The 26,848-nt window shown below is 43.1% G+C and overlaps 1 protein-coding gene and 5 non-coding genes across 6 annotated transcripts; all 6 read left to right on the plus strand.

Annotated features, from left to right (window-relative positions):
* The first annotated feature begins 551 nt into the window (after positions 1–551).
* On the plus strand, positions 552–26,380 carry LOC137912541 (platelet-derived growth factor D-like). Its single transcript, XM_068756695.1, has 7 exons — positions 552–669; positions 13,656–13,845; positions 14,760–14,937; positions 19,805–19,864; positions 21,497–21,710; positions 24,777–24,994; positions 26,246–26,380. The coding sequence occupies exons 1-7, from the start codon at positions 552–554 to the stop codon at positions 26,378–26,380; spliced, it is 1,113 nt and encodes a 370-aa protein (XP_068612796.1).
* Positions 10,372–10,444, plus strand: trnam-cau (transfer RNA methionine (anticodon CAU)). Its single transcript has one exon. It is a non-coding gene; the product is annotated as a tRNA-Met (tRNA).
* Positions 10,809–10,881, plus strand: trnam-cau (transfer RNA methionine (anticodon CAU)). The gene has a single exon. It is a non-coding gene; the product is annotated as a tRNA-Met (tRNA).
* trnam-cau (transfer RNA methionine (anticodon CAU)) lies at positions 11,263–11,335 on the plus strand. The gene has a single exon. It is a non-coding gene; the product is annotated as a tRNA-Met (tRNA).
* On the plus strand, positions 11,631–11,703 carry trnam-cau (transfer RNA methionine (anticodon CAU)). The gene has a single exon. It is a non-coding gene; the product is annotated as a tRNA-Met (tRNA).
* Positions 11,918–11,990, plus strand: trnam-cau (transfer RNA methionine (anticodon CAU)). Its single transcript has one exon. It is a non-coding gene; the product is annotated as a tRNA-Met (tRNA).
* Positions 26,381–26,848: the final 468 nt, after the last annotated feature.

The raw sequence follows: 26,848 nt of genomic DNA on the forward strand, positions 1-26,848 counted from the left end.
ATTTTATTCATGATAAAAATGCAAATATATAAATAAATATGAGGATGAGAAAAAAATGGACAGGATATAGAGAGATAGATGATAGATGATGGATAGATAGATAGATAGATAGATAGATAGATAGATAGATGCTTTTTAAAGTGTACTGTACTTTTTTCTCCCTACTGACCTCCCGCGCCAACAACTCGCTCTCTCACACACACACACACACACGCACGCACACGCACAGTTTGAGGCGCTGACTCCTTTCAGCGCAGACGCCTGAGATGGAAACTATGCGATGACTGAAGAGAATTTATTTACTCCATGGCGATAAGAAGTTCGGCGCCTGCTGGCTGATATCTGACCGTGAACGGAGCTATTTCCACCTCCACCTCCAAACTTTAAGAAGAAGACACTTTGCTTCGGGGGCGCGTCGGGACATCTTGTGCGTCAGGATTCAGCCACGAGAGGCTCATTTTGCGGGTCGCAGAACAGGATAATAAAAGTTGCGAGGCGGGGAGGACGTTCACCGAGCTCTCTGAAACGCGCGTTGTACTGTTCTAAGCACCATGAGTGGACCAGGGGTTCTCCACATGCGGATGGTTTTATTGCTGGGGGCCATGTGCGGGGTCGTGGGGGCTCAGGTCTCCACCGCCAGAGTGATGAGGGGCAACATGAGGAGAGACGGTGAGATCCTGTCTTCATTATTCCATTTGTTGTGCTTTTTCTTTTCTCTCTTTTTGGCTTAATGTGCAACATGTTTATAAATAATAACATGGTCCTGTCTGTTGTTTCTCTGTCAGAAAAGGTTCCTATAATCAGACTTTACTGTATCAAATCTGGTTCTTTTCCACCTGCAGCCGGGACGTCTCGCAGTAACTGGTTGTCTCTTGGTGTTAATTCACAACAGCAATCAATTATTATAAGTGTAGCAGATGGCCTACGTGATTCGATGGAGTGGATGACCTGTTGTGAGCGAGAAGGCAGCAACAGAGTTAAACACTACAAAGAGGGTGCAAACAGGAGAGGAGGGGGGGGGGGGGTGTGTCGGTTGGATGGCAAGCTGCTCTGTCAGATTGTGAAATCTAAATGCATCTGCCAGACAAGTCCTTTATGAAGGCCGTTTTCTACATTGAAGATGAAGCCTTTAGAGTCCGTGAGCTTAATAAAGAGGAGCCAAGTCGTTTCTGAATTCTGAACAGGGATGCAATGACACAGGGCAGATAGGCAGGAGTAAAATACACGCGCGATGATAATAAAACGGCTTGTTGCCAAAAAAATGTCAGGATAAGAATGACAGCTCAGAGGAGGTCAAACACCTGAAGTCACACCAGTCCATCAGGGCAGTGAACGCATCACGAGAGGTGAAGAAGTCCAGCTGCTTTGGATTCAACCTGTGAGGATTCCGGTGACATTTACACGAGCTTATTGACGTGCACTTTGCGATGCACCACTACTGCGTGTTATCTGGACAGCGGGATGCCTGCAGGGTTCCCACATAAACCACAGAAACAAAAGGGAAGCGTGCAAACGTCTAAATTTCCCATAGGTGTGCAAGTGTGAGAAGGGTCATTTGTCCGTGAGTGTTTGCTCTCCGATGAACTGGCATCTTGTTCGGGGCGTGCCCCACCTCTCACACCGCATCAGTTGGGATGCTCGAGTTCAATTTTGGTAAAAAAAAAAAAAATTGAAACAGGAAGTTAAGGACTTATTTCACCGTTGCACATTTCCCTGGGCTGTCCACACAAGTCATCTATCAAACTAATGGAGCATTTGGGAACTCCCTGGTGATGAGGTTGTCAGAAAATGATTGTTTTAGTGCTTCAAATGAAGGGTAAGATAGCCGTTAACATTTATCCAAGGCTCCTGCCCTCGGACGCTGCCTTGAAAATGTGTTTCATTTATGTAGAGACTCCAGGAGGGGCTTAATGGCACAGCAGCGGTTCAATCACAACGGCACCAGCAGCCATTAAACAATGACACAGATAATCGTCCTGCCACAGGAGGTTCAAAGACAAGACGGCGTTCGGTTGTTGTTTTGTGTGTGTGTGTGTGTGTGCGCCTTTGCGTAGCTGAATGTGTGTATGCATGAGTGTTCTGACAAAATGCCTTTGCTCACTTCAAGGAATTTCCCCTCAAGCTTTTTCCTACTGTGTTTGTTTGCTCATTTTTGCCGACCATTGCGGAAAGAGGTCAGAGGGGTTGGGAAACATTTGTAGAATAAAGCCATTTGAATTGTTATCAGGCTACAGTGGAAATCGTTACTTTTTTTCCATACACATGGGCGACTTGGAATGTGCAACGTCACTCTTTTGTATTTTGGGGATAGAATTTTGTCGTTTCAACTATTGTCTATTGGTTTGTTTGACTGTTTGAATTCATTGTCAGCAGAATGAAACAAATCACTAAATGCACTAAATCTTGCTATCTCTGAGTTCCCCTATATAAATTGACAGTTGTATGCACATCCACACACTATAGGAAAAAATAAATGGGCAGCTTGTCACCTCCCAGGTGTAATTCTTCTCCGCTCACTTCCCTCCGTCCCACACCGTGATCCAATTAAAGATCTGGATTCACCAAATGTGAATGGGAGCTGTTACAAACCCAGTAACCTCAAACGTATATTAGAATTCTAGGAGATTGGTTTCTGATGATTGATTGACTTAAAGGCGGATGTTGGACCTTGTGCACAAGAACACATATTCATCCTTCGTAAGGATGAAGGCACTGAGATGCTGCTTTTAGAGGTGAACCCTTCAGACACCATGCAACATATCAAAGACCATGTTACTATTTATAAAGGCTCCCGGCACATCTTCCTCATTCATCTTCTTCTTCTTCTTCTTCTTCCTTCCAATGGGTATTCTCTTATCTGCTGCCTTCCTCTCTCAGTGCTGTCTTATCAGTCTGTGCCTTGCTTGCATATCACTCCATCTATCCAGATCCCCCCTTCTTCAATCACCCCCTTTCTCATTTCTGCTTTTATCTTCTCACCCCCATCTTCATCTACAGCTGTTTTTAATCGAAAGCCGTTTTAACCTGTTGGCTCTATGAGGCCATTCACAGCAGCACTGTCACCCCAAACGATGCTGCCTGCACAAGGACAATACATTTTGTCTACCTTTGTAAATCAAGACATTTGTTGTGTTTTGAAGCTTTTGCAAAACCATCCTAAAATCTAACGTGAATATAAGATCATTTAAAAATAAAACAAAATCTGAAGCCTAAAAAAAAACACCCTGAATATTACCTTTCACAACAGGGAGGAGTGTCTTGGAGATACTGGAATTCATGAGTCACACTCGCAGTTTACCCACCCAGGAGGACACTCACACACACACACACACATGCACAAACAATTGCAGGATCTCCTTTTCAAGGGAACTCTCCAATAAACACTCACCCACACGTGTTACACATGGATGACCTGAGCAAAAGTTACCCCACCCCGTAAACATTTGGCAGATGGTCTTTTCCTGCCCTGGAGAGAGAAAGCAGGGAGGGTTGCCATTTAGACGTTGAAGCTGAAGAGGAGACTGTACAACAAAAGTGGAAATAGATTTAGACTCATTGGGTGTGGTGTGATTGTAGGAGGAAAAGGGCAGCAGGAGAAAAGGAGTTTTTAAGGGAGTTTATATAGGGGTTGGAGGGCACAGAGGAGGAGGAGGAGAAGAGGGAAAGGGTGTGTACAGAGAGATATGCCAAGTTAAAAGTTCTGTCCCTCCACCTTTCTGCCCCGTCAGCTTGGTGAGGTGGAAAGAGCAGCGACGAGCCACATGGACAGAGAATAAAGTGGGAGATTGCAGGAAGCAGTTAAGTGCATGTGGGGAGGGGGATAAGGAATTTCTGGTGTGTACAGATGGTCTGATCAAAATTCAAGGCTATTCAGACAACAGCTGAATATTCACCGTGAAGGAAACCTGATCATTCTTTAAATGAATGATGCATTCCCCTCTGATCATCCACATGCATGCAGATAATCCAGAACAATGAATTCCACACTTCAGATTTCCTTATCTCCGCGGATTCCTTTGGCTACCCTAACTCAGTTTGCATGTCACTAAGAGGACAGAGTTTACAGCCGAGGAGAGCAGAAAAGAAAGAGAAGGCAAGATGGATGGTTCAGTCCATACAGCGGCGAGTACAGAAAAATGAGCCATGTAGCTAATGGTCCACTTTAAAGGGAAGCCTCTGTGAAGGAAGAATATTTAAAATGATTTCTCAAGAACACCAATGAATGAAGCTTTGAATGTCGCCGAAACTTTCATGTTAAAGATCCAGAACCTAAAAGGAAAATATATATATATATATATAAAACAAAATCTGGTGCCAGTGGGCTTCTGCTAGTGGGGCTAAGTGAGGGTAAGAACATGACAAATGTCAGAAGTGACACTGCAGAAAGATGAGAGCAGTAGCGTCTTCCACCCCGGGAGATTCACCCTCGCTGAAGGACTGAGCTAAACACTGTGTATTTACGTTGTGTGTTTTATGTGTGTGCCTCCATGTCTTTCTAACAGAGAAATCCTCTAGTGCACCGTGAGAGCTATGTCTTTGTTACGCTGACAATGGTGCTGTGACACGAATGAAAAGGATTCATTTTCCCCTCCTCTGTCAAACACTTTTATCTTTCCCCCTCCGACTGTCAACGTTTCTGCCCATATTTCCCGTACTCTCTCTGATTCTCCATCTGAGCACCTCAGCGTTTCTCCAGCTGTCTCCCTCGCTGCGGCTCTGTTTCCCCTTGTCTTTACTAGCGTCCCCTCTCCTGTTTTCATTTCATCATTTACTCTCTGAATTCGGTATCTGAGCGGCAGAGAGAGCAGAGGGGGAGACGGGAGTGTGGGGAATACAAATACAGAGGAGAGGGAGGGAGAAATGGGGATAGGGGACCTGGAAGAAAAGATGGAACGCATTGTTAGCAGTATATCAGAGGGGGGGGGGGGGATGAGAAACAGAAAGAGGAGCAAAAGAGAGACTGGATACAGTCGAAGGGCAAAGAAATGGCAAGAGGATGGCGTAATGTGCTACTGTGAAGCCTGCAGCAGGATAAGTGATCCCAGTGATCGATAGAAGGTCAGATACACACTGATGGGCGGAGCAGTGTCTAACTCCGACCACACACTTGGACACACTTCCTGACATTCACATATTCACATACACCAATGCACACTTGTGCACGGCTGATGTCAAGCAGGATGGCTGTCAAAACATCGGCATCTGCTCAGCATCATCACAGCCAATGCTCAGAGCCAGCACATGCACACACACCCACACACACACCCACACACACACACACACACGTAGCACTTGTTTGATTTACAGTAGCAGCGATTCATGGTTTGGACCACTCCAATTTCTTGCCGTTCATATTCCAGACGGCGTGACAAAGACATGACATTGAAGATAATGCACATGCCATGCTCGTAATCAAGCCACATATTACACACACACACACACACACACACGGGGAGGGGGGGTCGCTGATGAAGTGCTGGTGAATACACTCCATCACAGTGGAGGAGGTTACGCAGGGACAAAGCTCTCTCATCCGTCATCCGTTTTCTTCTCTCTATCCTACTCCTCCCTGTCTGTCGTTACCACTTGAGCCGGCTTCCCACACCCACCAGCTTTCATGGATTTCTTTTTCCTGATCTATCAAGTTCTTCTTCACCTCTCTTTGTCACATCCATTTCTCTTTCTTTTTCGATGATTTTTTCTTTTTGTGGTCACTTTTAGCGAGCTAGAGCATTCTGCCAGACGTCCAACTTCTCCTCCATCCCTCTGTTTTAGCAGCACGATCCTTGTGAATTAATATTGTGTTGACTATCGGTGGGTTTTCGAGAATCAGCATAGGTGCTTACCAACCATATAAACACGACATGATTTTACCCTCATACTCTGATTTAAAAATAAAAAGTAAACTTTACAGTTCTAAAGTAGGATACCTTATATAATTGTTTGCTGAGTTTAATAAAGCTGTTAAATGAAATAAATGCTGCAAAGCACTGATTATAAAGATAGAGCTGTTGACTGTGACGCTTTTAGGCTGCGTTGATCATTCTTTTCATGTCCGTTTTTTCTTTGCCCTGAAAGCTTTCATGGAATTTTTGCACAGATGGGAATCCCACCCTTTTCCCGAGGCTCTCTCTCTTTTCCCTCCTTACTCCATCTGTATGTATTCCTGTGTCAATGCCCATCAGCCTATATTTGTGTATTCGTGTATTTGTGTCCATGAATGCGTAAACCTCAGTGCCTGAATACCCCTGCATTTCCATGCGTGTGTTGCCAATGCATCTGCGTGTTACGTCCGGTGCATCCGTAATGCCAGTCCCAGCTGACGCGTCCTCACTGCTGACTGATGCCCCCCCCGCCCCTTCCCCTCTGCATTTTTTAGCAACTCACAAAGGTGTTAAAATTTAGCACATCACTGCAGAGGATGGATGCAAGCTCAGTGGACTGACACAAGGCAAATGAGAAAGCAGAGGCGGCAGCTCAGTGTGATGCAGACACGACCTCGGAGCTACAAGACACTGAGGCTATTATGTTGATGGCGTATAAAAAGAAAGGATGGCTGTACAGGAAAAACAAGTCAAGGTGAATTCTGCCATGTGACAGCACCCACGTTTTAGCCACAACAGGTTTGGTGCACATCACCTTTAACATCCAGCAAATGCGGTTGGTTTCCATCAAAGTGGATAATTCAAATTAACAAGATGTTCATAAATGGCATCCTTGAAATGAGTCGGAGTAAACATTTATAGCTACGTATCAATCATCGTATTTTGAATTGCTGAGTACAGCTCCTTCCGCTTCTTTGTGCCCATTAGGCAAATGTGTCCGCACTAACTGGTCTCGCGTCGGCGCTGCCTGAGCGGCATGAGTGGATGATAATGATGATGACACTCGTGAGTGAATGTATCAGAAGGCAGACCAACTGAAAGGGGCCATTCTGCATCACGAGTCAGCTTTCTGGTGTCTGTCTGTGACACAGAAGGCACAACAAAAGTTATGACATTCTACAAACATCACAACAAAGCAAATGCACAAAGAAGAGCGTGATTTCACCGATGCACACAAAGCAGTTCTTAACTTTGCCTATTTATGGGTGTAACTCAAAGGCTTTGTTGCTCTGACGTGTCGAGTTATCGCGGTGCTTTGTTGTCATTTTACAAGTGTGTCTGTGTTAGCATTTATTTCATGCGTCCCTTTCTCCTCTTCTCGCCTGCAATCTCCGACTCCCCTCTTCTCTGTCATCCACGCTCCGTCTCCTCCTTTCTGATCATTTCTCGACCTTCCTCAGCTTCTTTTTGTCCTCCTCCTTTTGTCTGTCTCCTCCCTCTCTTTACTCTTTGAGCTTAGTGTGTTTTTGAACAGACTGAACGAGCACCGTGTTTTGCTGTGCGCGACTGTTGGTTTAACCTCTTTTGTCCGTGTCACAGGACATGCCTTTGTGGTAACTTCAAAGTGACATGCGGTAACGCACACACACACACACACACACACACAAATAAAATCACCAAACAAATTGGCGTCATTGGTAGGAATCAAAGTATTATTGATCCCTTTTTGAATTCCTAATATTCATTTTCTATCAACGTCTGTTGACTCATTAGCAGCTCTGGCGCAGCTCCGTGTTTGGAGCTAACTGTGGTTTCTGGACACACTGCCGAAGAAATTCCGATGGAAATTCTTGTGGTCATCCTTCTAATGTCGGCACTACTGTTGTGTCCAACTGAAGGAGCATAATGAAGGTAGCCTGTTCTTTCTTTACGACATACAGGAAAGCTTCAGTTTCTGCGGTCTCACCCACAATGTCTATCGTGAGGAAATTGTCCCTTTCTACTCCTCATTTACAGAATCATGATGCAGCATAATATACTTATTAATTTAAGGGCCGACTTATGACCGAGTCGGTTTTTACGACAAAATCACGCCGCTTCAGCCTCACATTCCACTGCAGCCTCCCTCCACAAAAGAAAGGGACAAGACCAAGACAAGCATCTACCACGCCTCAGGAACTGCTGTCTGACTTTGCTTCCATAGATGTGAAAGACTTTAAAACACGAACATACATGTCAAATATTCTTTTCTGAAAACAAACAGTTAAAATAAAACGTGTCTGTCAGGGTCAACAAGAGTGGTAAATGAAGGTGAAGAATATGCTGCAGGGTGGAGAGAGCGAAGAAGACGGAGAAGGGGAAATGCAGGTTGAGAGCAGATGCTGACTAAAGCTGACACTTCTGGGCATGCAGTGTTATCTCCAGGTGTGTGTTTGTGTGTGTGTGTGTGTGCGTGTGTGTGTGTGTGTGTTTCATGTCTCTGTTCTTGTGTGAGCATTAGTGGGAAATAAGGATACTAATCTAATACTGATTAGTCATGACAGAGCTGCAAAGCATAGGAGCCAATGAAAGATTTCAAATGCAGACAACTGATGCACGCACACACACACACACACACACACACACACGCACACACACACACCTTGTCAGCCACATGGAAGTGGCTAAGGATATGTCTCATAAACCTGTACATGTTCAGTAAGAGAAGGGGTGGATTTCGTTTGCATCCTTGGACTCAGTGAGACTGTCATGAAACACACAATTTCATTAAGGATATTACTCAGAAGCACTTTTTAAATTTAAACATTCTATTTCATTTTTGGATTCTTTATTATACTTTTAAAAGCAGAAATAGTGCATTCATATTTTGCATCAGTAAAGAAAGAAAAAAGTTAGCCTATAAAATACTAAGGATGCAAGAATGAATCACATTTGTGAGAATCATGTTTATTGTGTTATTGCATTTAAATTATTGAAGCTTTAATGTGTAATGAGCATCCTAATTTATCATAATCCAAAGTGGTATGTCCTAAATTATTTATAGATTATATTTTATATTATTAAACTAAAACAAGAACAGGAGGTATCCATAGCAACTACGGTAAAGCTGTAACAGGAATGAAGTGAAGACAAAATACCAGTATGCCCGAGTTGCAGCGGAGTCGAATATTAAATTACCAAAAAATTGAAATACAAGAACCTCAAAACTGCAGCTTGGTAGATTTTGTAGTTTCTCTCCGCCTTAGATTGAAGGGACAGATCAAAAAGTAAGAAAAATAAATATATATATTAATTTAACAATGAAACAAGACAAACTGCCTGTAGGGCTTACGTTTTAGTTCCAAACTTATTTTTCATATAGAAACTGGGAATGCCACCAAGAATGAGAACAGCAACATTTCTCTGGGGAGTTTTGTGCAGCTCAAAGTGAATCATGTGTGTCCTGTAAGCTCACGCTGAGGCCTAAGAGAATTCATTTTGACAAGATGAAAGTCAGACGGGGTGTTTTAGGCAGACGGAGGCAGACGGAGGAAATGGGGCTGTCTTGTTATAGGTAATGTCTTCAGGGACGGTGTCTCTGAGTGAAGCAGCAACGTATGCAAACTGTCACTCAGGAAAAATGCACTCTGCACACCGACTTGGAAGAAAAGCGCGTGACGTTTAATTTTAGGATGAAGGTTAATATCTCGTCTTCATCGTCTGTTCTCATATTGTGGCTTCAGCTTTTTCCTCTGCGGAGGTACTGTTTGTGCTGTTTTCTGTGTGAACAGAGTGTGATTGGCACATGGATCTAAAATAGATCTCACAGGAATGAAGAACATCACACTCTGACTCTGGAGGGTGGGAGAGCCAAGTGTAATTAGTTAGAAATTACCCCTTACATCCTGGCAGACATGCACCCATTCAAACACACACACACAGGCAAGGAAGAATTTCCCCTGAAACCTGGCAAATCCAAAAACAAATGCACATAACACCATCGTGCAGCATCACTGTCACACGTAATGCGTCGGATTGAGAGACTGAAAGCTTAATTGCCACTGTCAGACATTGTGCGTGTGCAAAGAAGTTTAAATTTAGGAGTGTGAGTCAGTCCGTCGGTGATATCTTCAACACATCTCGCATTTTATTTCCTCTGACTGTGGAAGTTTAAACTTGGAAGAGAACAGAGATAAAGAAAGATGGGTTTAGAATACAGGCAGGATCTCTAAAAGGCAGTTTAAAGAGGAGGATTCCACCAGTTCTGTGGTTTTGATGCTGTAGAAAAGTCTGAAGGATCCTAACAAAAGCACCAAGAAACAAGAATGGATGGATGAAAAAACACAACTGTTGCAAAAAAAAAATATGTATGGATATTTTGTATTTATCACTGACTACAGCTTTGGTCACCACTGTCATGAAAGACTCAAATATTTTTAAGTCTACTTACCTTTTAATATTAAACAAATTCCCCATGTGCTTGTTGGCAGGTGAAACCGACATTTAATAACATAAATGGATCTACTCACAACAATGACAACCTACCAGATCGTGCCTGTGCTTGTGGGCCTCGTTGGCGCAGTAGGCAGCGCGTCAGTCTCATAATCTGAAGGTCGTGAGTTCAACCCTCACACGGGGCAGAGCTTTTGCGGTCATATCGAAACAATGCAATGAGCAGTGAATACATCTTTCCTATCAACATGATAACTTGAATGAATGCATAATCATAAAATTTCACAAATGCAATTTCTGATTGGAAACCTTTAACTAAGCTTTATCTTAGAACAACTCGGTCATTTGTACATGAATTGAGCAGAAAGAAAACACGAAAGCAGCAAACTCAACCAGCATCCCATGAATCAATAGTTTGGCAGTACATTGCATTCCTCTTCTGAATGTGAATTTATGGACACCTATGGTGTGTTGGCAAAGCTCAACCATTGTTGGGCTTGTCAATGAAACTGCAGTCACAACAAGCCTAAGCCACAAAGCACAGCATTTCAAGCCTCGTTGGCGCAGTAGGCAGCGCGTCAGTCTCATAATCTGAAGGTCGTGAGTTCGACCCTCACACCGGGCAAGGCTTTTACAGTCATATCGAAGCACAATGCAATGAGCAGTGGATGCAGCTTCATACTATCAACATGATACGTTGAATGAATGCATAATCATCAAATTTCTGAAAAGTAGGTTCTTATTGGAAACCTTTAACCGAGTTTTATCTTAGAACAACTAGGTCATGTGTACATGAATTGAGCAAAAAGAAAACACGAAAGCAGCAAACTCAACCAGCGTCCCATGAATCAATAGTTTGGCAGTACATTGCATTCCTCTTCTGAATGTGAATTTATGGACAACTATGGTGTGTTGGCATCGCTCAACCATTTTGGGCTCGTCAATGAAACTGCAAAAGAAGAACTGCACTCACAACAAGTCTCAGCCACAAAGCACAGCATTTCAAGCCCCGTTGGCGCAGTAGGCAGCGCGTCAGTCTCATAATCTGAAGGTCGTGAGTTCAACCCTCACACGGGGCAAAGCTTTCACGGTCATATCGAGGCACAATGCAATGGGCAGTGAATGCAGCTTTATACGATCAACATGATATGTTGAATGAATGCATAATCATCACATTTCTGAAAAGTAATTTCTGATTGGAAGCCTTGAACCAAGCTTTAGCTGAGAACAACTTGGACATTTGTATTTGTAAATGTGAATTTATGGACAACGATGGTGTGTTGGCAGAGCTCAACCATTTTGGGCTCGTCAATGAAACTGCAAAAGAAGAACTGCACTCACAACAAGTCTCAGCCACAAAGCATAGCATTTCAAGCCTCGTTGGCGCAGTAGGCAGCGCGTCAGTCTCATAATCTGAAGGTCGTGAGTTCGGCCCTCACACGGGGCAAAGCTTTTACGGTCATGTTGAAACGCTATAGACATTGCAAGCTAACACCCTTGACTTAAATTATCAGGACAGATATTGTTATTTATTTATTTATTTATTGGAATCCTGTTTTTATTCTTGATTTCAAGCCCTTCTTTCAAAAGTGAAACTGTGTGTGGAGTGGACAACTGTTGACAGTTACAACTTATTACAAGCACAGAGAAAGTGACTTCGGGCCTCGTTGGCGCAGTGGGCAGCGCGTCAGTCTCATAATCTGAAGGTCGAGAGTTCAAGCCTCTCACGGGGCAAAACTTTTAGGGTCATATAGTAAAAAAAAAGAATTAAAGTAAAACTGCTACGCATTCATCACTTTTGCTTAATTCTGCACACTACATATTTTATTTTATTTCCTTAAACATCATATCAACTTATCTATCTATCTTTGTGTTAAGTGCACAAACACAAAATGTTTGTACGGAGCACACTCGTGCAATGTTGGATAACAATAAAAAGTTATAGCACTTTTATAACTGAATGAACACCACAGTTGGGCTCCTGATCAGCAGAGTGGAAGAATTCCATTCCAAGCCAGCTCTGGCCTCAACACTCACACATGAACACGCACTCACGCATGCGAGATTCACAGCAAGCTCACACTGCGGAGACCCTGGCAGCTCACTTCACCTCATGCTAATAAACTCATGCTAATAAACAAAAACACAGGAGAATGAATTGATTATCTTCCCCAATTTGACGAGCATGGAGAACATTTTAAAGGAGGCAAAAATTAGAAATCAGATGCGTGAAAACAACCAAATAAACTCAGAATCCACGGATGACTAAAAAAAATATGTTTAAGAGAATACCCAGAACTCAATTGGACATGGTTGTGGCATGCTTGTTGCACTCCCCCCCACCCCAAATGGCTTGAGTCACTAGTCACGAGGAGCACAGGTACACATACACAAATGCATACATGCACATATGACAAACTTGCATTTTTAATTATTGAACCTCAAAATCGTTTGAGGGTGTGACTCCAGAAGAATTCATGAAGATCAAACAAGATCAATGACGGAAGGAAAGAGGGGCAGTAGAGAGAGGAGGAGAGCAAGAAATGGGATAGGACTGGAGGAGCAATGAGGAGGTTTGCAGTGAAGAGGTGGAGGAGAAAGCTAAATCTTCATCATCCTCTCCCAGGGGAGCAGGCTGTGGTTCCCTGATTAGGCATTCAGCTCTCCCTCTCACAAAACCACACACTGCTCAGAAAATAAAGCCCCGTCAGCCTGCTTCAGCAAACAGCCTGACCTTTGTGTGTGTGTGTAATTTATTTTCTAATTTCAGCTATAAAGTGATGGGGATCTAGTTGTGAAAATGAGCTGTGAGTGTACTTACTGATTGTGATTGTGTGTGATTGTATTTTAAACACAACTTCAGAAAGAAAGTATATATAGTCACTCAGCCACATTTTGTTTTGCAGACAGGGAGGGAGATTCACCAAGTTGTGTGTGCCGTCAGGATTGCTCTAACATTGGCTTCAATGTGGTCCACATTTTTGTGTTAGTCTTAGTTTGTTCCTTTTCACATTACAAATGCTAAACCCCACTGGTATAAGGTCACAGTTAAATAAATACTTCAGCTCTTAAAAGCATTTATTTAATTTATTGTAAGGTGTTATATAATAAAATACTTCAACTTGCATTATCTGTCTGTAAATACGACGCTAGGGTTTAGCTTAGCGAGGAAGCAAGGAAGTGGAAGTAGCTACGCTGGTTCTGTCTGTCACTGACACATCTACCAAGCAAAACAATTTTAAATATCTAGTTTGATTGATTAAAAAGAAAAAAGGTACAAAATAATTGTATAAATGATATATTATCATGTTATTATCTTCACGGTTGCTGGTTCCACAACCGCAACTGGGATAACTGATTGGTTGTAAACACTAACAGACAGCAATCGCCTCGCCGCAGACTTTTATCGCAAAGAGGAAAACATCACAGTGACGCCGGTGGGCGGAGCCATCAGCAGCCCACGCTTCCCCAACGCTTACCCCCGCAACCTGCTGCTGTCATGGAAGCTGCTGTCGCCGCCGGGAAGCTGCATTCACCTGGAGTTTGATGGACACTTCAGCCTGGAGGAGGCTGAGAACGGAGTGTGCAGGTACGACACTGATATTCCGAGAGATGGAGGTAAAAGGGTGGAGAACAGGGAGGAAGTAACAGAGTATAAAAGGAATGGGAAAGAGGATCCAAATGGCTGTTGTCTATTTGTGCAAATGAAAAAAATTAGTCCAATGAAAAACAGGACAGGAAAACTTTATGGAGACAAAACTCGGGCCGAGAAGACGAGGTGTGTGGATGATTTGTCAATGTGTTCACATTAAACTGTGATTAAAAGCGTGTGAGTGAATATAATTAAAAAAGGGCGAGAGATGTTGAGACGGAGATGGACAGTTCAACATTCATTCCATGGCAGGCAGTTTAAGTTCGTCCTTGAGGAATTAGACGAGAAAATCTTTAATCCTCAGATATACCTCGGCCATCTCGGCGATAGTGTGGGGGTGGGGTTGGGGGGGGACGAGGGGAGGACAGATTTGGAGAGGTAGAAAAAGACACAAAGTAGCTTTGCCCAGTTTTTTTTTTTCCATGGACTCATTAAATGTATTTGTCATGGGTATTGATTGCTGGAATGTCTTCTTTTTCACCCAGAAACCTTTCCTGCAAGACAGGAAAAGTCTTCAAATACTTTGCCAGCGTGGTGACTTGAAATTGCATCATTCGTGTTTTTTTTTCTCACCACTTGAGCTGCATCTGTAAAACCAAACCAAACTTCTCGTTTTCCAGATGATATAAAGCATTGACCACTGGGATGGTTGGCTTTTTTTTGCTAAGGCGACGTTCGATATCATTCTTTGACACATATTACTGCGCCGCCTTCATGCCATCGCTGAGGATAGACACGAGACAGTCACCACTTGGGTTTGCTTTTTCCAGTTGAAATTGTCTTTGCACCATTTTCCGTCCTACATCTTTACACGACCGTCTGCCTCCGCACCTCTCTGTCTCTTGCTCCAGGTACGACTTTATAGAAGTGGAGGACCGCTCGGAGACCAGCACTATAATTTGGGGTCGTTGGTGTGGGCAGAAGGCGCCGCCGAGTCTTAACTCCAAAACCAACATGCTCCGAGTCATCTTCAAGTCTGACGACTACTTCGTTGCAAAGCCGGGCTTCAAGGTTTACTACTCGCTGCTGGTGAGACGTCTCACACTATAACACACTTTTTTTTGTCCCGCTACTGCCAAAGAATGTGTCTTTCACTCTTTTACAAAGCACCGCCACTCGGCATTAAGCAAAAGAGAGAGACGGGATGATGGGTGGGATGTAAGGAAGGAAGAGAGGTAGGATCTGGTAACACTGTCGGTAAAATGACAAAACGTATTAGCCAGCTGTTCTCTTCCTCACATGTCCACTCGACAGCAGAGGAGACGGAAGGATAGGGGGCGGTAGGGGGAAAGGTTCTCTTAAAGGCAGTCAAAGGAACAGATAAGGAGATTAGCTTTGTCATTTTGTCAGGAGAAGAAAGGAAAGAGAGAGGGATTCTGATTTGAAGATGTACTGCCATCATATTATCGGAAGGGGGAAAGGGAGAGAGGATTTTAAAGACTTACCCTGGCTTCCTTTTTTATGAGAGGATGCATCACAAACGGGATTGATCTGGTGGCCTCGCTTATTATTATGACAGAAAAGAAAGGTGAGCACAGATAGAGAGATTTTGTATTTCCAGATAATCTTCACTTTCATTTAGTTTTGATATCGACGACTCGGTTCTCCAACAACTTGCTTTTCGAGCAAAAAAACTGAGTTTAAAATGCCTCGGAAGTCGAAAAGATTTTCGGAATTTGAATGCACGACTGGGGCCGAGGCGAACCGAAGACGCAAACGAAGGGATCGTATTTGAAGTCCCCTGCAGCACTTTTTTGTTTTGTTTTGTTTTGTTGCAAAAGGAGGTAAAATAATCTGTTCATTTTTTATTTATTTGATTATTTAGTTACGAACAGAGTTGGATGAATCTTTTATTGGAGATAAGGCATTGCGGATGGGAACAGCTTATTAAATTTTAGGAAGAATCCGCCCAGTCGAACAGGAAATGTTGACTGTACTGTTTATCTTCCTGTAAGCAGGATCAAAACTGCTTGAAGGATTTTTAAGAGACTTGGTGGAGGCGGGGTTGGGAGGGATCTTCTCCTCTTTAATGTAGCTCCATTGGGCTTTATCTGTCTATTACATATAAACCACTTGACGGATTTTAATGACATCTCGTATAAAGTTTGTTCGCGTAACATGTATTGTGTTATCTCATTTCATTTTTAGCATGTAGACGCGCACACACACACACACACACACACACACACACACCTTGCCTTCAGCCAAACCAGCTCTGTGTGTGGCTGAAACGTAGACCGGGTTTAAATCAAGAGGGGCTGATAAGAGAGATGGGGTGAGGAAGCAGAGAGAGGAAAGAACGGTAAGAGAGAATCGGGAGAGGCAGCTCTGGGAGGATGGAACATGTGTCTGAGAGGCTATCAGCACGTCAGCTAATGACCAAAACAAGCTGAACTTAGAGAGGCGGCATGAAACCGCGCATTCATGAGGTAGTGGACTGAGGTAGATAACAGCATCAGGGCAAGGGAGACAGGGCGAGAACAGGAGCAAAGTAAAATCAACATTGAACACAATTTTACTCTTAGCCAGAGAGCCACAGGAAAGCTGCTTCTACGCTTCCCTGATGACTAAAACACAGGAAAATATCAAAAAAAGAAATGAATGAAAGCAATGAAAGCAGCTGGAGTTGTGGTTAATGAGCATCTTAAAAGTTATTGCATGTTTAAGTCAGCCCATTTTAGAGAAACGTGGGTTGCTTGTTGTGACTCTACCAATGTTGAGCTCAAACCAAAGGATATTGATTGAATCAAACTTGAACCAGGCCCAAAGTATCTTCAGTCTTAAGTATGAATGGAGTCTGAAATCTCGCCACACACTTTTGGTGTGTGGTCTGGTACCAAACTGTGTCCCTGCAGACTGACTATCAGCGCCAACCTTGTGTGTTTGGCAGTAATCATCACAGACAAACGGGATCCTCGAGGTAAAGTACAACCTGTGATATGCAGAAAGGATTATCTGTACTGCTGCTATTTCAGACCGCTCTAAAGAATGCTCTTTAATCAGAGGACCGTTGTGTCTCCACGGTCCATGTATCTTTTGGTAATTATCTCCACCGTCCGTCTGTCCGGACCTTCTGATGATGATCCAGATCACCATGTGGACGGTGTAAATCCACCTAATAGATCAATAAATCCAATTAGGAGGGGAATGAGCTGCTTGCCGTGCTTTTCTAGTTATTCATGTCATTGTTTTTTTCCCTAAATCATTTTTGTCTGATCTTTTTCAAATCTTATTTTCAGAGGCTGCGTCAGTCGTCAGCGGTACAAACTAAATTAAGCAAGGGGTGCTTTTAATTGCACAAGTAAAACATTTTGGGGTGATAGTGCCTGAGCGATATGACCAGAAGCAGCTCTCAGTTTGACTTTGTTCAACTTCAGAACTTCATAGACCTCTTCTTGCGTTTGTTAGCTCTCGATATGGATTTTTCTGACTGTGGTGGTATCTTTGTTGGGTAAATTCCTAGGAGGGCTGCAAAGGCAGTTGCTGCAGGGGGAAACTGCTGCTCAAGGAATAGTATCCAGGTGCTTTCTGGACATTTATGGGTAAATAGGCCTCAGTATCACATTCTAACTTTCTGAATGATGCGTTTGTGATGTTGCTGCTGCTGCTTTATACTAATTTAAATACACAACCTAATTGGATGCGTCATCCATCAGTTTTCTTCTGCTTATTCGGGTCCTGGTTCCCATGACAACTGTCTCAGTAGAGCAGCGCGAACTACCCTCTCCCCCAGCCACCTCCTCCAAATGCCCAAACCACCTCAGCTGACGCCTCAAGTTGTGGAGGAGCACCGGCGCTACACTGAACTCCTCCTAAATGACTGCTCTCCTCACCTGTCATAAGGAGGAAACCGCATTTAATCAGTTTGTGTCCCTGATTGTGTTCTTTCAGGCATCACTTAAGACTCTTAATATTAAGACAGGAAGCGTCACATTAAACTGCCATAAGCACAAAAGCCACTAGGCTGCAAGGGAAAGAGCATTTTTCTGACCTAAGCTCATACCAGTGCTTCTCAATTATTTTCTGTCACGCCCCCCCAGGAAGGAAAAAAACTTTTCGCGCCCCCCCCCCCCCCCCCCCAAAAAAAACACTGTTGTATCCTTATTAACATACAAAGAAATATGAAAAAGAAAGAAATATAGATCAACTTACAACAAAGAATAACTTTATTAAAAAACTTTTTGTCTGCAACATAAAATATTTGAAGTGCATCAATTTGCCTTACTTTTTTTTTTAATCCTTAAACTACAATTTATACAATTAAATAATAAATTAAATTAAATAACATCAATAAATAATAACACATTAAAATTGATCAGCAACATTAACTAGGGAGCACAAAATATAAAACACTTTAACCTATAAAACCAAAATGAAAAAAGAATTGTGCTTTTAGCAAAATGAGGAAGCCAGGTCTTTCTTCTTCCCCCACCGTAGATTGTTTGTTTACAACCGCTCTTACAACGCGCACTGTGACAATCAGGGCGCCACTGCCAACTACTGGAGTGGATGTGCAATTACACTTTAATCTCGTAAGGCAAAAAAAAGCATTTTCTCCGCGGTCACAGGCGCCCCCCCTGACATCGCACCGCGCGCCCCTTGGGGGTCGCGCCCCACCATTTGAGAACCACTGGCTTATACTGAGGCACAGATGAGACACAATAAATGTGGCCGGCGTGATTTATCTACTAACTTTAATGCCCTGTCTGTAAAGGAGATAACTGGTCATGCAGAGTAAAAGGTGACAGGGAAATGCTCTGGCCTTCTTCCCCATCTACTACACACTTAATCCTGAGCTGCTCCACTGTCCAATTGTAACAAATAGAGGTTGCAAAGGGCACATCACCGGTGTCCACTCCGCCGGACTGCCACTGTAAATAAGGGCTTGTCTTCTCTACGGGTAAATAGCGCCTGAAAGTATAACTTTTAGTTTCTAGAATAGAAAATCATAAAAGAGTGCACATTCAGATAACAATTCATCTTCTTGATAAACATCTTCCATAAAAAAGATCCACGTACAGAATATCTTTAAAAATGACGTCTTTAGTTCGTACATAATCGGTCATTTCATTTTATGAGATGCCACAAAATAAAATACAGCCAAATTGCGTATTTTAATGCTTGTCTTTCTTTGAGTTGTTGCTCAGTTGACTACTTAGAATTCCTTTCACTTCCTTCAGGCATGTGTAAAAGCTGTCAATCAAACTACAACACTTTAAAAAATGGCCTTACACTATAAAAGGTGTGACTCTGGCATTTATTCATCACGGAAGTGGAACACTGTGTATGTAAATGTATTTTATTGTGTGTGTATTTAGACTTCAAACTTAGCATTATGTCGTGCTGCCTAGGTTCAAACGAGCGGCGCTAAAACAGTCTGTGAGTTCAGAGGTTCTGGTTCCTGGCTCTGCAACCTCTCTTCAAACCCCGTTAAGTGGCCCATATGTGTCTGAAACGAAGCGTATAACCTTAAAAGGAAATGAGACCGAGAATCTGTAAACATGCACTCACGCACACACACACACACACACACACAGGAAACCCTCACAGCTGTTTAGGATGTGGTTTGCAGCGTCCACATGGGCCGCATGCACCGGTCTGGTAAACTAAAGCCTTCACACACTGACAGGTTATTACATTAGCAGACGCACAGGCTGAGACAAAGTGAGGGCGCTGTGTCTCTGAACCCGGGTGCAGACAGATTAACTGTTGCAGATTGACCTGGGGGCATTTTCAGCACCTCACAGAGATTTGATATCCAGTAAGAGACTGCATGGGTGTGTTTTATTCATTCACTTGCCTCCTTTCCTTGTCGTCTCTTCCGTATTGCTTCTCATTCATCGTTGGTTCAGTTGAGCAGTCGCTGATCAATTATTTCTGCTGTGCATTTCTGCAGTACGACTCTCCTCTGCCTGCATCCAACAGCAACTGGGAGGCCGTCACCGGACCCATGTCGGTGAGTCGGACAGAGAAAGATCAGGAAATGAATGCAAAATCTTTTAGAAATACAGAAATCATCCTGAAAGTTTCGCTTTCAAACTACTGATGAGTCGGTGATTTTAGAACTTTTAATTCCTTTGTTAGAAACGATGGTTTTATCGCGTTTCTGCAGATGGAACATCTGCTTACGTGATAATGCAGCACCTATACACAACATCCCGCCCAATTATAGTTGACACTGCTAAATATGGCATGTTTACTTGGACAAAACTGCATTAGTGTAATTTGAGCATACCTATATGTAAGATCTGTGATATATGCGACTATTGTAATTAATATACGTCAGGATGTGTTGAAGTTTTCTGCTACAAATGTGATGGTTTATTAGAAAGCAGGGCATCTTAGACCCTTTTGTGAAAAACATTTTAAATACGTTATTATATGAAGGAATGCTAATTGTATCAGAAAAGTATCCTAATGGATATTTGACATTAATTTGGGGGGGGATCATGCTGTCATTCTGAGGGCAGCTGTAGCCCAGGGGTGGTAGAGTGGTCGTCCACTTATTGAAGGGTTGGTGGATCGATCCACATCCCCTGCGGTCCACCTGTCGAAAGCTCCGTCAGCAAGATACCAAACCCCAATTTGCTCCCTCGGCGCTCCTTGGGGGCAACTGCTCCTCAGGGATGAGACAAATGCAGAGAAGGAATTTCCCTTAAGGTAGTAAATAAAATGTGAAAAAAATAATGTAGATTTTTAATTGTGCATCCATCCATACGTCTGCAATTCTCGTGAATTCACTAATCTGATGAACTGATCCCAAAGTTCAAGGTCACATTCTCCTTCTTCCTCAGGAAAACGCGGCCAAGTCGAGACGGAAAGTGACAAAATGTGGCTCTTCTTAAAATCCATTTCTATATCAGATGTTTTGGCTGGATACTGAAACGCGTATGATAAACCATGTGCGGTGATGCGGCTTGGGCGGCAGAGCGGTTTGTCCATTAACTGGAAGCATGGTTTGTTCGATCCCCAACACCAACTACATTTCACAGAGTCCTGGGGGCTCTGATGGATACTGAGCTTTCAAATAGCTCCCTATGGCTAATCCATTGGTGTGTATGTGGAATGATTTATGGTTTTACCCACGGGTGGCCAAACTAAGTGAATGCAGCTCTTACGTCGGTAACCCCCCCCCCCCCCCCCCCCCCCCGCAGTGTAGCCTGTCGTCTGCTTGATGTAGATGCGAAGCGTGAAACCGCTCTACTACAAGTTACAGCAAAACTTTTAACTGCAGAGAAACTCTTAGGCTTGGAAGTCCGTTTTTCAGTTCACTCTGAAATGTTAAGAAGTGAAGCTGAGATGCGTTGAAAAAATATAAAGAAAAACTTTAATTCAGGGTCGAATCTGTTGCTGATAATCTCCAAATCTTCCAAAACATTTGTCTGTCTGTTCTCTGCATATTATAATATCTGATGCTCACATACATCACCGACACTTTAGTTGATGTTATATAAAAGTTAGAATAATGGTGCATGAAATAATAAAGACACGATTTTCCAAGGTTTTAGTTAAAATCCTAACAATGCACCTTTTCTGAAGTTCGAATATATTTAAATTACTAATTGAAGAATTTCTGACCTCTTTGCAGGACACCGGGGGAGAGCAGGTACCAGAAACAGTCACAGTCGTCCCTTTCTCTTTGGAGGATTTGGACAAGACCATTGCTGTCTTTGACACTGTGGAGCAGCTCTTCCGAACCCTGAGCCCAGACACCTGGAGGCAGGACCTGGAGAGCATTTACACTCAAACACACATATATTACAAATCCAGGGCTTATCATCTGGCAAGCAGGCGCAATAAAGGTAAGCGATCTCGGTTCCAGAAGCCACGCATGATCCTGTCCATCTTATGCGCGTTCCGGTCACACTGAAGCGTGGGGCATACAACGCCTGCTAAGATATTTGATTTCTGATCAATAGATGTATCTGCCCACACACACACACTCACACACATTTTGCATGAAATGTTGGTGCATTAGAGAAACATGTAATGGATTTTGATGTGGAAAAAAAAAAACTTAGAACTTGAAACAGGTGGTTTAAGTAAATGTAAGAGAACATCACAAGAAACTAAACCAGCTCCTGCGACCCGCCGCATCCTGAATATGTTAGTGCGTCACGGAATGAGGGACGTGCGTCCGTTGGTCTAAACCGGTCGGTGACATATTTAACACGAAACAGGACCAGCTGACCTGGAATCAGTAGCAGAATAGATTTCTTCATAGTGGAAACCACTTCCAACTTGCTTTCCATCAAGCCTCTTCCCTTTCATCTGCCTTCCTACAGCTGTGCTTCAGTTAATATTTTGTGCATGATGGTTCCTTACATTGGGGGGGGGGGGGGGGGGGCTGAGAGGTGCATCAGTGCTGCAGGTCTTTGTTGTCCTGGTCTATCTAATTTGAAATTCAACCTGTGCAGTCGAGCATAAATATGCCACAGTCAGCAGCTTAGCTTTGTTTATATTAAACACACACACACACACACATGCACGCACACACACACACGCATAGGTGTTGTGAATGACAGTAGGTCCAATCTCGATACAAAATAGAACATTGTTAAATCGGCGTTACCAACACACATGCATCTAACACAGAAACACATTTAAACTCTGTAATATTCTTACATTCATAGCTTTGTGCACAGCTTCTGAACAGAGTGTGTTTTATAATGTCACACACACTCATGGTTGCTTCTCTTTTTTCATCCTGGCTACCGCGTGTCATTCTCAGAATCTTGCTAGCCATCGTTCTTCGTATATTTTTTCTGACAAGGTTCATTGATTTTTTTTTTTTAGATGGCACTTACGCCTCTGAAAAAGGGCCCAGCTCAGCTCTGTGAGCTCACAGACCCGAAGAGTCGACACAGCAACACACTCCCGCATGACCGGAGCCTTTCTCCGAGGTCCGGCACTATTCTGGACTCCAACCATGAAAATGACACTGGCTTCAAATCGGGTGTTTGACTTTAGTCAAAATCAGGACATTTTGAACAGCATTTCTTTTCCATCTTTAATCTAACATTATGTTAGCGTTTATTGTGCTGCGTTACTGCTTTATACAAACAAGAGCCAAGCCTGTCAGGAGAAATCGTGCAGCTTCTACCTCCATCTCTGTCTATGTCTCCGCAGTCTATGATCAGATCCACTGTAGTTTCCTACATGCCGTCTCTCATGAACAGTAACCCACTCAACAAATCATTTTGCCGATCTCTCCGAGCTCCACAGAGCTCTCAATAAGTCCTTTGGTTCTCTGAAGGGCTGTAGAAGCTGATTTTACTTCCATCAGATGAAAACACAAATGATGACCCAAGAAAATTCCCTTCATCTTCTCTGAAAATGGCCTTTTTTAGGATTCACCAGGCTGCGCTCTCTAATTGGCTTGATGTGCTTTTTAGACTCTACTTATTGTGCAACCAACCAAGTCCAGCTCGTACTGGCGCTGGAAACAGCCCACACAACCAAATCTCGCTTCTACCATATTTTATTTTTGCCTCCGCCCGGGAACAGAGATGGGATGGTCTGCCACTACCGTTAACTTATTCTGTACCTCGATGGATTTTGGAGTATGCAAACGAAGTACGGTATGCAGTCACGGTCACTGAGAGGAGTCGACTCTCCAGTTAGAGTACATTCAATCCACCGTCGATGCCTGAGGAGGGAGATTTAAAGGAGCTACTCAGTCAGAACAGTTTAGTGCTTTTTGTTTGCGTGTCTCCGTCTAATGAACAAAGGACAGTTGCATTCAGCCATTAAGGTGAACACATCAACAGTTTCTTCTTGAAGTCGCTGAGGGCAACGCTCCTAAACCTCCTAAAGTGGTTTCTGTAGAGAGAGAGAAGCGCCGCTGTGGACCAGTGGGGGGGTCGAGTCTTCTCCGCTGAACCTCTAGAAGCCATTAAACCTTTTACAAAGCTTTATATTAGTGTCGCAACTAAATCAGAGTAAAGCACACAAATTGCTCCAGTCCTTCCTGCTCGCACTGATCGCCTTTAGCTGTTTTTGAAAAGGGAGTGCTTTATTTTTTTACATCCAAATACGCCTTTATTGGTGCTGCGTCATGTTAATCAAGCTTCTGAATACCAATTCTCTCGATACCAATGAATGAGGTGTTTTCACTAATAAGTACCCTCAGTGCTTTGCTTGCAGATAAAAGGCGTGATAAATGTTACCATTGTATTCTTCAGAAGAATCTTATTCCCCTTCATGCATTTATCCTTTCTTCTTATATCATGGTCTTCTTCCCCGGACCAGCGTTTGAATCCAATATTTCCCATTAACTTTTCCCATAGTTTTGAACTATTGCAGCTGAGCAAAGGTTCTATGCACAAAACAAGTTCATTGTGATGACACAAAGAAGCACCGCAATCAATACATCTATCGGCAATCAATGGACGGACCCTCCTGCGTCTTCTTCTGGTTTATTTTGTCTTTCTTCACCTTTATTTCACCGTTTCTTCACCTCTTTCTCTCCATCTGTTCCTCGACAGTCCATTTTTGTTGCGATTGTCCTCCTATCTAATAGTCCTACTCCATCTCTCATCCATTGCCATTCAATCAATATTGAGCCTATTTCTCATGTGAATTGCAGCAGATTGATCTCGTTCATCTCCCTCCTCTGGTTCCATTCGTGTTTCTCCATCTCCAGTATGCCACACATTTCTATTTATGATGATATCAGAATAAATCACAAAGTGTTTTCATTATTTACTCGTAACTCGTACCTGATATCTTTGTGCTTATTCACAAAAAGAAGACGAACATTTCCGCTGGGAGTGAAAGACGATCTGGAAAACGCCACAGCAAAGCAGGAAGGGATGAGACAAAAACCTAACAAGCTATTGTCTCTCTGTCTCTACCTCACTGTCCAGTTGATCTGAACCGTCTCTATGACGACGTCAAGCGGTACAGCTGCACTCCTCGAAACTACTCCGTGAACCTGCGCGAGGAGTTGAGAGCCACCAACGCCGTCTTCTTCCCTCGATGTCTGCTGGTGAAGCGCTGCGGAGGCAACTGTGGCTGCGGAACCGATAACTGGAACAACGGATGCGCCTGTCAGGCCTCCAAGACGGCGCTGAAGTTGCACGAGGTAGGACATCGAAGAGAAAGACACGCTGGTGGACACGGCCTTCCGACCCATTCGCTGTGGCTTCTATTCTATGAGACTGAAGAACAGGACGGTGGAGGAGGGATGAAGAGTTCAGGATGTAGCCTCATACTCACGTTTTTTCATTTATTACTTCATATGTCAGCCTCCTCTTCCTCTTTCTCATCACTTTCTATCACTCTTGGTGTATCGGTAGCAGTCCATCTCTCTCTCTCGCTCTCCCTCAACCATCATCCTTCCATACTTCCCTTTTCCCCATTTTCAATGTATCCCTCTGCAGTGCACCATTCTTTCTCTTTAAGCCCGCCATTCATTCTTCTCTCCGTTTTCCCTCCATCTCTTTGTGTTTTTGTTAGCAAATAGCTTCATGATTGAAACTTGGTCTGTGGGGTTTTCTCTGCGTCAGGAATTACACAATGGAACATTTAGACAAAAGTGGGATTTGGATTGGAGTTGTACATGGATGTGTTTGTGTGTGTGTGTGTGTCCCAGCAGGCAGTAACTGTAACTGTTTCCGTCACTGGATTAAGTTCTGAAGAAAGGCATTATTACTCACGCTATTGTTTCAGTGCAGGACAGTCCTGACGTAAATCACAGGCCGCTTTGGAGAACAAATTCAGTCTGTGGTGGAACAATTACTGCTTTCACTCTATTTTTTTAATCATCGAGAGGCACCTGCAAAAAAAGAAAAGAAAAAAACAGAAAATACAATACTGACAAAATCAAACTCTGTCTTCAGTTAACTGTCATTTTGTAGGATTTAATTGTAAATTCATGTAACCCCTTTTTTAAAAATTACAATATAGAAAATTGTCAACAATTATTATTATTTCTTTTTAATCTCACGTTTGATGTTTGGACTGAGTTACTGTGAACTGTTTTGTCTTTCTACGGAACAGAACAGAAACTCCACTGGGGCTGGTTATGCTTGATAAAGGGAGGGGTGGGTTCCTGATTGTCTTCATACGCCTCCAAGTTTCACAGCACACTGCTGCATTATTTGAAACCTTGTTGGTGTATGTTGAAGTCCTTTATTTATTTATTTGTTTTATTTTGTGTTGTGTGCATCTTATCTTATTTACCAAGAGTGACGCTTCTTAAAAAAGACATGACATTAGCTGATGAATATTTTCCCTGGAAGTCTATCTCTTTGATATTTGGACAGTATTTTACTTACCTGGTGACAATAAATCCACTTCCTTTCCTCTGCCTTTGTCTCCTCATCTCCTCCAGGTGCTGAAGTACGCCCCAGAGATCACGCTGTACCAGCGCCACCGGAGGCCGCGGGTGCGCTGGGTCATCGCTGAGATCTTCCTCACGCACCATGAAAAGTGCGAGTGTGTGTGTCCCTCCCAGCCCCCTCGCTGAGAAACTCCACGTCTGGAACTGTTGGACAATTGTTTTCCTCTCATCTATTTTTGCAACAGACTTTGTATAATAAAATCATTGCAGTAACACATTGCAGCAGAAAAGACAAATGCAGCGCTCGTCGTGCTCAGCGACTTGTTCTTGCATGTAAACCACCGACCCTCCTCTGTTCGCAGGCCGGGCTTGCAAACGCATGAATGTCCAGCCAAAAGATGTTCGAGATCCAATTTAACTGCACCTTGGACACTTAAAATGATGGATATCCTTTTCAATCAACCCCTAAAACATATAACGTACAAAAATGTGATGGATTTAAAGGAAAATCCTACATATTAATGCGAAAATAATGCATGCATTGCTTTGAAAATGACGAGCTTTGCTTTGCTATTGGAGGAGCTCAACAGAAAGTGAGTCCCGCTGCTGTGTAAACAACTTTTTTTATTCGATTTCTTTGTGCCGTAATAAGAG

This window comes from Brachionichthys hirsutus, unplaced genomic scaffold, assembly GCF_040956055.1.
Source record: "Brachionichthys hirsutus isolate HB-005 unplaced genomic scaffold, CSIRO-AGI_Bhir_v1 contig_976, whole genome shotgun sequence".
Taxonomy (NCBI): Eukaryota; Metazoa; Chordata; class Actinopteri; order Lophiiformes; family Brachionichthyidae; genus Brachionichthys; species Brachionichthys hirsutus.